The sequence below is a fragment of the Halichoerus grypus genome, chromosome 12 (assembly GCF_964656455.1).
Source record: "Halichoerus grypus chromosome 12, mHalGry1.hap1.1, whole genome shotgun sequence".
In the NCBI taxonomy this organism is placed as follows: Eukaryota; Metazoa; Chordata; class Mammalia; order Carnivora; family Phocidae; genus Halichoerus; species Halichoerus grypus.
The window spans coordinates 100,066,625-100,077,497 of record NC_135723.1 but is presented as its reverse complement, the minus strand read 5'-3'; the positions used below and the strand labels follow the sequence as shown (position 1 = coordinate 100,077,497).

The following is a 10,873-nucleotide window of genomic DNA, read 5'->3' as shown; positions in this document are numbered from 1 at the left end:
AGTAGAATACACATTCTTTTCATGCACACAAGGAATGTTTTCCTAAATATGATCAACAGGCCATAAAATGAGCCTCAATAAATTTAAGAGGCTTGAAATCATACAGTGTGACAGGGGTAAGTTCTTTCACAACAGCCTTGGCAATAATTTTTTGGATTTGACCCCAAAAGCAAAGGCAATGAAAGATAAAATAAATAAATGGAATAACATCAAACTCAAAGCTTTTGCACAGTAATGGAAACCATCAACAACATGAAAAGGCAATCCACTGAATGGGAGAAAATGTTTGCAAATCATATATGTGATAAAAGGTTAATATCCAAAATTTATAAAGAACTCATATCATTCAACGTCAAAAAACAAGCAATTCAAGGGATGCCTGGGTGGCTCAGTCAGTTAAGCATCTACCTTCAGCTCAGCTCAAGTCATGATCCTGGGGTCCTGGGATTGAGCCCCACATCAGCCTCCCTGCTCAGTGGGGGAGTTTGCTTCTCCCTCTGCCCCTCCCCTCCGCTCGTGTTCTCTCTCCCTCAAATCAATAAATACATTCTTTAAAAAAAAAAAAACACCAATAATAAATTCAATTAAAAAACGGGCAGAGGAACTAAATAGACATTTTTCCAAGGAAGACATACAAATGGCTGATAGGTACGTGAAAAGGGATTCAGTGTCACTATCATCAGGGAAATGCAACTCAAAACCACAATGAGATCTCACCTCATACCTGTCAGAATGGCTGTCATCAAGAATACAAGAGACAACAAGTGTTGGCGAGGATGTGGAGAAAAGGGGACCCTTGTGCACTGTTGGTGGCCATGTAAATTGGTGCAGCCACTGTGGGAAACAGTATGGAGGGTCCTCCAAAAATTATAGCTAGAATTACCATGTGATCCAGTGTGGGAATACAATCACGGGTTACTAAGTTATAGGACCGCATAGCCCAGCAGAGACCTGCTTTCTGTCTTGTTGAAAACAACAGGACATGCTTCGCTTATCTAGAACAGGCTCTACCAGATTTGGGGGATTCGTAGGCTTGCCTGCTTTTGCCTTACCTATAGAAAACTCATCTCCAGAAATAGTAAAGTCTACCCTTTGAATTGCTTAAGATTAATTGCCTTGTTTGCTTCAAGAACCTTGTAACCCCCGCTCTGCATTTTCCGTGAATTCCTATGATGTATGTTACTTTGTTACCTGAAGTCTTTCTATTAATACACAGGAGAGTCTAGGAGTGGCTCAGGGACTCTATCCTCAGGCTCCATCTCACCTCTCTTGACTGATCCGTAGTCTGGAGTAATTATTTCTGCCACCGTGGGTTTTGCTGGTCGAAGCCCACAAGATAAGAGTCGGAACCCTCAATCCAACAATCCCACTACTGGGTATTTCTCCAAAGAAATTGAAAGCAGAGTCTCGAAAAGATATCTGGACTCCCATGTTCACTGCATTATTCACAACAGCCAGACCTGGAAACAACCTAAGTGTCCATCTGTAGATGAATGGATAAAAATCTATCTATCCATCTATAATTTAATATAATATTAATGTAATTTATTTATAATTATATATATATATATAATTATTCGTCCACAAGAAAGAAGGACGTAGTGTCATTCGCAACAACGTGGGTGGAACGTGAGGGCATTATCCTAAGGGAAATAAGTCGGACACAGAACGACAAATACTGTATGATATCACTTTTCCATGGAGTTTTAAAGAACCAAACTCACAGAAATGGAGAGTGGACTGTTGGTTACCAGAGGCTGGAGGAAGGGAAATGGGGAGACATTGGTCAAAGAGTAGAGAGTTCCAGTTATAAGATGAGCAAGTTCTGGGGGTGTAACGCGCAGCACAGTGGTTAGAGTTAATACTACTGGATCATACGTTAAAAGTTGCTAAGAGAATAGTTGATCTTAAATGTTGTCACTAAAAAAAAAAAAAAGCAATGGCAATGATGTGATGTGATGCAGGTGTTATTTAATAAATACTACAGCGGTAAGCATTTTGCAATATATAAGTGTATCAAATCAACACATTAGTGCCCTTTAAACTTACACAGTGTTACAATTCAATTATATCTCAACAAAGCCGGCCCGGCGGGGGCGGGGGGGACCAGTGGAGGGTAGTGGGTTGGCGCTCCTCACTAGAGAGAATAAGCTAGCAAGAATGGGTAAAAATCAGACCCCAACCAATTAGCTTCAGATGAAGTTAACTCCAGAAAGTTTAAGTGAGTTAGGCAGGATCACAGAGTGCATTAATGACCTAGCCAGGTCCGGGGCCCATACCGCCATATGCTGTTGCACCCTTCTCTCCACACAACGGCTGGCTATTTACTCACCTCTCTCATGACCCTCCTGAGAGAAGAAACAGAAACTCGGGTCAGAGAGACCAACTGAGGCTAGACTAAGCCTCGTATGAAAGATCTCCTTCCTCTTCCTGCTGTCTGATCTTTAATGACTGGAAAAGTCTTCCTTTCCTTTAAGAATGACGGGACTGGCAGACAGGACCATGCTGGTGACCCTGTCCAACCTGATGTCCAGTCGAGGGAAGGAGACTCTCAAGAGGCCATTTCATAGGAAAACACCAAAAAAAAAAAAAAAAAAAAAAAAAAGGCAACTGGAGGTAAGATTGGGCAGAGGTTGGAACTGAAACAGGCCTCAGAAACCTCAACTGCTCTTCTCTGAGGTTACAGCCCGTACTGGGGATAAGGTGGGGGGGGTCACAGGGACCTTTGGAAAACATCGCCACAGTCCAAACCAGGGGTTGGGTTTTCCATCGGAAAGGCTGGCCATGGTCCTGTCCCTTTAAATTGTCACCCTCCCTCCGGGGCTCTGAGCTCTGAGAGGCTAGGACACTTCCTCCCCATGCTGGGAGGGGCAGCCTTCTGCGCTCACAGCCAAAGGCAAAGCACTAGGCCAGGGGCCTCTCCGCCACCTTCAGAGCCTGTCACCACTGCTGCGGGAAAGGTGAGCCCACAGGGCAAGGGGGTCGCCTGGGGAGTGGGAGCTGTGAGGACTTGGGGGCCTGTGTGAGCTCACTGAGCGAGCACCTGCCTTCTACTACCTTTGAGGAAGGGGAGCGGGGTCTGGAAGGGGTAACTTCACACTTCACACTTCCAGGCTTGGAAGGATGCTCTGACTTTCAAACAAAGTAAGTTCAGAAGAAGTGCTAAGCATCTTCTCCAGCCGTGGCCTGCACACACTCCTATCTGGGACTAAATCTTTTCCCCTTCCTTACTCCCCGACTAGTAATGAAGGTGTTTGCTAGAAGGACTGCAGGAGCAGAGCACACTGGGGAAGCCGGCAGGCACTCCCCGAGGGCAGATGCAGCAAAGCCGAAAGATATTTCTGAGGAAAAAGAAGCCAGTCTACCCTCAGATTGTGGTACAAAGCGAAAATTATGTCTGTGAGCTGGATCCTCCTCAAACACTCCACCTCCTCAGCCCTGTGTGCGACAGGGACTAGCAGGAGCCAGCGACCATGACGAACACCATCTTCTAACCCTTGCCCTACACGTGCCCTTACACTTCTCTCCCCCCAGCCCCAGCCGCCCAGGGCTCCGTGGGCTGTGAGCCCGCTTCATACCCTCATCCCCACTGGAAATGAAGGGCTTGGATGGAGTGAATGGCTCAGAAACTCAGAGCACCCACCAAAGGCATTAGAATCACTTGGGGGGTGGGGCGAGACATACCTTTTTTTGTTTTGTTTTTTTAAGTACAGATCTGTGAATCCAAATGTCAAAGAAATAGATATATTTTAAAGAATCCTTAGATATTTCCAAAAGATAGCAGGTTCAGAAGCACCGGACTAGATAAATCATCTACAATCCCATTTAAGATAACGGGAGTCTCCATGTTTTACATTCTTCAATGACTACACACCTTTGTAACCCCGGATTTCAGCTCTCAAAAACTCTGGAGGAACTCTCCAAATCCCAATCCAAACCCTGTGGGAGGTTCCAAAGGGCCCAGGAGTTCTGTGAATATTCTATAGCACAATCTCTCATTTCCAGCATGGACAAGGACTTCTGGCTTTAGCTAAATGCTTATTCTTTGCACTGAATCTTCTGGCTGTTTCTTCACTTCTGCTCTGGGGTCAGTTATGGGAGTTTGCTGATTTGTATGCACAAGATCACTCATCACCTAAGGCCTGTGGGGTGACCTTTACTGAGGGCTTTGGGGGGGTGGCAGGGGTGTTACTGCAGAAACACAAAACACTTTGGACTGAGTACCAGGCAAACCTGTCACCTGAGTCCTCCGGCCAGAGACAAGTTATCCAGCAGCCCCTCCCTCTGCGTTTCCTCATGTGGTGCCCACAGGACAGAACACAGTCACGCACAGTCAGCAGGTGTCGCCATGAGGAGGTAGACATGAAGTGGATGGTGAGGCAGAGACAGGACTCAGACACGTGGGAGAGAATCAGTGGTCAGAGGAGCAAGCACACAGGTGGGAAAGGAAAGGTGCTGAAACCCGCTCTCTGCGGGGCAGCTGACCGAGTAGGGGGCGAGCGGGAAACGGGGCTGGGGAGGCGGACGGAGGACGGGCTGCGCGCCTGTGTCCTGGCTCTCAGGTGCTCAGACAAACGTCAGCACGAAGTGTTTCACTGTATTAAACCTTGTCAGCATTGGGTATAATCACTTACTCTGAGAGGCCTCAGATTTGGGGCAAGACCATCAGGAGCTGGAGGGCAGTGGCCGGTCTCCCCAGGCACACAGATCAAACTTAGACAAATGACACAAGCCCAGTTATTCGGTTTTCTGAGAGCAGATCACAGGCTCTTCAGATTAGCTCGGCAGGGATGTTTTCTTTCCAATTTCCAAAAACAAAATGCAAACTCTCTTCTTGTTTTTGCCCCAGGCCAACTGCCCTAAGGTGGTTCCTAAGTCACTGAGCAAATTTTTGGATTCTCAGGGTTTTCCGGTCTCCCCTGGCTGTGGAACCTCCTGGGAAAACTCAGAGCCTACAGCTCACGTCACTGACACAGAACCACCTGGGAAAACATTAGCATCTAAAGCTCACCTCTGACACAGAGGACCTGCTATCATCTGCCCTCTGCTTTTTGCATTCGGGGTCCCTGAAAAGTCACCAAATGTTCTCCCGGTATCGTTCCAACGCCAGCCAGGTCCTTCCAGGGTTCTTCCCTATATGCTGATGTCAGGGGAAGGCAGGAGCCTGGACCTTTTCACTGGCGTGCCACCAGCGTTTTGGACCTTGCCTGACCCACATAGGTAGTTATACCTATTTGATGAATGAATGAATGAATGAATGAATGAATGAACAAATTGTGTTTGGGGCTCTTTCAGGCAAATGGGAGGACGGAAGATGGCAAGGGATGAAGAAAATGCCTATGGTAAGAATTTCCTCGCGGTGTGTACTGGCCTCAGGTGTCAGCTCTGGGGAACAAGGGGATGCGCTAAGTCAAGACGGAACGGACACAAATCCCAGAGGTGTCTCCATGCTGGGCTGAAACAGCAAGAGCCCAGATTTGCCTTTGTGCTGCATCTCTGCCCCTGCCCTACTGTGAGATATTAAGTGCTTTGACTAGTCTGTGCCTCCCAACCCAGAGGCTAAACCGAGGATAAGAAATCTACTCTGACCCCCACCGAAGCGGAGGTGGAGGGAATGAGAGGGAACACGATTTACCAGGTAGAATGCGCTAGAGAACAAGGATGGGGGCTTAACAGGTATCTTCCCGGCAGCAGGTGTAAGAGCTAGGGAGGAGGAGGGGAAGAGGGAAGGAGGGAAGAAGGAAAGAGACCAGCTCCCCTAATCCTCCGAGCAACCCCGGGAGAAACAACTCTCTGTCACCACTCCCATCCCTGCAGAAGAGGTTTAACACTCCGATGGGGCAACTTCCCCACGGTTACACGGCGGGCACAGCCGGGGCTGTGATTCCAACGCGCGGTGGCCGGGACGGCAGCCAGCCCTTCACTCCCGGGCCTCCGTGCCCTCCCGCCTCTCCTGGCTGCGACGCTGGGACGGCGCCTGGGACCAGCAGCCCGGAGGCCAGGGCAGGCGTCGGGCAGCAACAGGTCTGCAGCGCGTGCGGGCCCGGAGATCACGTCCGCGGGGTCCGGGCCTGCCGTCACGGACGGGTGCCCTCCAGGGACATGCGCTCCAGCTGCTGCAGCGGGGACAGGGGCCGGTGCTGAGGCCAAAGACCGAAGAGACAGGGGCACAGACGCCCCGGGGCGCAACGAGCTCTGACCAGACCCCCGAGGAAGGGCTCGCTGGGACCAGCAGAAGCCCCAGGCCTGGTGCTCTGCCGTGTTCCACAGGCGCCCCCGGGGCCCGCGGGAGCGGGACGCGGGTCCGAGGCGGGCAGCCCACGCCTACTGTGCCCTCACAGGTCCCGAGGACCCGGACGACGCGCCGCCCGCGCACGAGCCCCGGCTCAGGCTCGTCCTGGCCGGCAAGACCGGCGCGGGCAAGAGCGCCACGGGCAACAGCATCCTGGGCCACAGGCGCTTCCCGTCCAGGCTCGCGTCCACGCCGGTGACCAGGACCTGCGCCCTGGGGAGCCGCCGCTGGGCCCGCTGGCGCGTCGACGTCACCGACACCCCGGACCTCTTCAGCGCCGACGGCCGCCGCGCCGACCCGGACTGCGCCGAGCGGGGCCGCTGCTACCTGCTGTCGGCGCCCGGGCCGCACGCGCTGCTGCTGGTCACCCAGCTGGGCCGCTTCACCGCCCAGGACGAGCAGGCCGTGCGCGGCGTCCGCCAGCTCTTCGGGGCCGGCGTCCTGGCGCGGGCCGTGCTCGTCTTCACCCGCGCGGAGGACCTGGACGGGGCCTCGCTGCACGACTACGTGCGCGACACCGACAACCGCGCGCTGCGGGCCCTGGTGGCCGAGTGCGGCGGCCGCGTGTGCGCCCTGAGCAACCGGGAGGCGGGCGCGGCGCGCGACGCGCAGGTGGAGGAGCTGCTGGCGCTGGTGGAGCGGCTGGCGCGGGAGCACGCGGGCGCGCCCTTCACCAACGCCGTGTACGGCCTGGCCGAGGCCCTGCGCCACGCGCCCCCCGACCTCAGGCTCCGGCGGGTGGCGCAGCTGCTGGCGGCCGGCGGCCCGGGGCGGGGGCGGGGGCGGGGGCGGCGCTGGCTGGAGGCGGCGGCGCGCGGGGGGCGGCGGGCGCTCGTGCTGCTCGGGGGCGCGCTGCTGCTCGGCCTGCTGCTCTGGCGCCTCAGACCGCAGGCCTTGCGGGAGCTCAGTCCCGACTGACGGTCCAAGGAGGACTCGGGCCCTTCGGCTGAGGGTCGCTGCGCCGCTCGTGCGGTGTGCCTGCGGGGCCCACAGGCTCTTCTTTCCTCCTTCCCTGGCGGGGATCGGCCAGGCAGCGTCCCGCCACGGCCGGGCTCCCGCAAAACCTTCCCCTGGGACGTGGCCCTCCCTGCGCTCTCCTCTCACTGAAGCCAAACAACCGGAGTTGCTTTTGTCTGTTTTCCCTGACCTCAGGCTGCCTTTCCCTGTCATTGGATTGTCTTCCCTGCTGTCTTTGCCCTCATGTCTCGTGGTCCCCCGAAGCCCGAGGGGGAGAGCCAACACAGAGCAGAACCTCAGTCCATCCTCGTTTATTTGAGTTCAATCTGAGTTGAATAAATATTGGAAACAATCACATTGTGTTAAAGGAAATCGGTATTTCCTTTAGATGGTAGATGTTTGTTCTGCCTTATATTCCTGTTGAACAGACACTAACTCTTGTCATTCCTAACCCAGTCTGCAAAGACCATACACCCCGGTGCAAACACACCCACACACATTCAGGCATGTGATCAGAAGAACAGAATACATTGGGATAAAACTGTCCATCTACCAGCCAGGCGATGTCTCCCTGGGCAGGGCCATTCCCACTCCTCAGCAGCTTGAAGGCAGACGGGTTCCTTAGGGGCCACTGAGACCCTGCAGAGAGTCACCTTCCAAAGAGGAGTGTTTTCCCTGGTTCACACACTCACAGGGGAAGGTTACACTTTCCAACTCAGGGATAAATTAAAAAACATTGGAGAGGTTTGGAAATTTCTCTTTTATTTTAATTTCAAAAATGGGGGCAGACAGTCTTGGGGGCCAACTGGTGAAATGATGTGAGGTGCAGAGTCATCTTCTGTCCCATGTGTCTCTGGGAGGGTCAGCTCCCTGGTCCAGGTCAAATGAGCCAGGTTAGCCCGTCTCGTCCGTCCTGACTGTGCCTCCCTGTCTCTCCAGCACCCCTACCCTCACGCACAAACTCGAGCTCCTCTCTGATACTGCTGTGTATTTCCAAATATGCCCCCTACCGTGCCCCCTGCCAGGTTGGCCTCATAGCCAGCCATTCTCAGCTGACTGATGACCTCAGCTTACTAATGAGATGCTTACAAAGGGACAATCCCGCTGCAACAGCTGAGCACAAATTGCAGACAGAGGCCCACCGTCCTGCATGGAAGCCATGCAGACACTAACAGGAACACCCAAGCCCAGTGCCAAGATTGGAAATTCCCTCAGCTGCAAAGGTCAATTTGGTTTAAGGGGTTGTGTGCAGATCCCAGCAGGAGCCCTGATAGGGAATCTTGATTTTGGTCTTGTTCATTTTTCAGTAGACTCTTGTGATGAACAAACAGAAACAAACAAAACAAAACAAAACATTGGCATTGTCTCTCTGCTGAGAAAGAGGAAAAGGGTCACCGGCAAAAATAAATACAAAAAATAAAAATGGAAAAAAGAATAGCAAGGTGTCCAGTGTGAACAATGGAAAGTTTTAACCCATGACCCAAATAGAAAAGTCAGATTCTTCTCTTTTTAGCTGGGGAGGTTGGGATCCCAGGGAGCTCCCAAGGGGCAGGGATTGAGCTGATGGAAATGTGGGAAGGAGCACTCTGGGGGTCCCACTAAGGCTGCAATCCAGGACACACTGGGAAGAGAGTGTGTTTGTGGGCAGTGTGTTACAAGCTGGGATATATACGAAAGGATAAAGGATGCCATGAAAAATATCTGAAACATATTAATGGGTAAAAACAGCGTATCATGCTAGGATAGCTGGACATCCACAGGCAAAATGTGAATTTGGATCCCTGTATCACGTTATATATAAATATTAGTATACAAAGTGGATCAAAGAGCTAAACCAAGAGTTAAAACGGTAAGACTCTTTTTCTTTTCTAAAGATTTATTTATTTATTTGAGAGAGAGAGAGAACACAAGTGGGAGGGGCAGAGGGAGAGGGAGAGAGAATCTCAAGCAGACTCCGCACTGAGCACAGAGCCAGACGTGGGGCTCGATCCCATGACACTGAGATCAGGACCCAAGCCTTTGAAACCAAGAGACGGGCGCTTAACTGACTGCTCCCCTCAGGCACCCCAAAACTGTAAGACTCTTAAAACACAGCTGTAAATCTTTATAACCATGAGTTAGGCAATAGTTTCTAACGTATGACACCAAAATCACAATCGATCAGAGAAAAATAGAATAACTGGATTAAAACTCTTGCCCACCATAGAACACCATCAAAACTGAACAAACAACCCACAGAATGGGAGAAAATATGTGCAAATTCTGTATCTGATAAAGATCTAGTACCCAGAATATATAAAGCACTCTCACAACTCCACAATAAAAAGACAAATAACTCAGTTTTTTAAATAGGTAAAAAATTGGTTCAGCATTTCTCCCAAGAAGATACGCAAATGGTCAATAAACACATGAAAAGATGCTCAACATCATGAGTCAGTGGGGAAATGCAAATCAAAACCAAAATAAGATACCACTTCATATTCGCAGGATGGTTATAATTTAAAAAAAAAAAAAAGGAAAGAAAGAAAAGAAAAACTAACAAATACTAGTGAGGATGTGGAGAGATTGGACCCTGATACATTACTGGTAAGGGTGTCAAATGGAGCAACCACTATGGAAGGGAGTCTGGCAGTTCCTCAAAAAGTTAGACGCAGAGTTACCACGTGACTCAGTAATTCCACTCCTAGGTATGTACCCAAGAGAACTGAAAACATGTTCACACAAAAACTTATACATGAATGTTCATAGCAGCATGATTCATAATTGCCAAAAAAGTGGAAGCAACCCAAATGTCCATCAACTGATGGATGGATGGATGGAATATTATTTATCCAGGCCACCACATGAATGAAACTTGAAAGCATTATGCTAAGTGAAAGAAGCCAGATGGCACACAAAATATCACATAAAGGTATGACTCCATTTGTATGGAATGTCCAAAAACTGGAGTGGGCTCATGAGAGTGTCCTTGAGAGGGTTTGGTCCTTAGTTCCTTGTGCTCTGTCAACACTTATATTCAACTTCACTTTTTGAAATGTGTTGTTTTTTTATGTAGGCTCCACACCCAGCATGGAGCCCACCACGGGGCTTGAGTTCATGACCCTGAGATCAAGATCTGAACTGAAATTGAGAGTCGGGAGATCAACCGAGTTATCCAGGAGCCCCTCAACTTCACTTTTTAAGCTTTTCTCCCCTCCTGTGGGTTGAATTGTGTTCCCGCAAAAAAGATATGTTCAAGTCCTAATCCGCAGTACCTATGAATGTGACCTTATTTAGAAATAAGGTCTTTGCAGATTTAATTGTTAAGATAAGACCATTTGGTCATCTCAACCCACATGACTGGTATCCTTATCAGAGGAGGGAAATGTGGCCACAGGCACACACAGAAGGAAGACAGTCACATGAAGATGGAGGCAGAGATGGGACTATGCTGCCAAGGAACCCCTGGGCACATTGGGACCTGGAAGAGGTAAGGAAGGAAGCCCCTTCGGTCTTCACAGGGAGTATGGCCCTACCAACACTTTGATTTTGGATTTCTGGCCTCCAGAATTATGAGAAAATAAATTTATGGCTTCATAAGCCACCCAGTTTGTGGTACTTCATTATAACAGCCCTAGGAAATAA

The 10,873-nt window shown here is 50.4% G+C and overlaps 1 protein-coding gene across 2 annotated transcripts; it reads left to right on the top strand.

The window, feature by feature from the left end:
- Window positions 1–2,809: 2,809 nt before the first annotated feature.
- On the top strand, window positions 2,810–7,604 carry LOC144379622 (GTPase IMAP family member 1-like). Of its 2 annotated transcripts, none has more exons than XM_078059720.1 (3): window positions 2,810–2,960; window positions 5,296–5,342; window positions 6,342–7,604. In XM_078059720.1, the coding sequence occupies exons 2-3, from the start codon at window positions 5,300–5,302 to the stop codon at window positions 7,208–7,210; spliced, it is 912 nt and encodes a 303-aa protein (XP_077915846.1). In that variant the 5' UTR covers window positions 2,810–2,960; window positions 5,296–5,299; the 3' UTR covers window positions 7,211–7,604. The 2 variants fall into 2 exon arrangements, with proteins under 2 accessions (XP_077915846.1, XP_077915847.1); XM_078059721.1 differs by lacking the exon at window positions 2,810–2,960 and adding an exon at window positions 2,967–4,438.
- Window positions 7,605–10,873: the final 3,269 nt, after the last annotated feature.

Coding starts and splice junctions, on each gene's coding strand:
- LOC144379622 (XM_078059720.1), top strand. CDS start 5,300: ATGGGAGGACGGAAGATGGCAAGGGATGAAGAAAATGCCTATG. Junction 5,343..6,341: donor GGATGAAGAAAATGCCTATG/GTAAGAATTTCC, acceptor GTGCCCTCACAG/GTCCCGAGGACCCGGACGAC.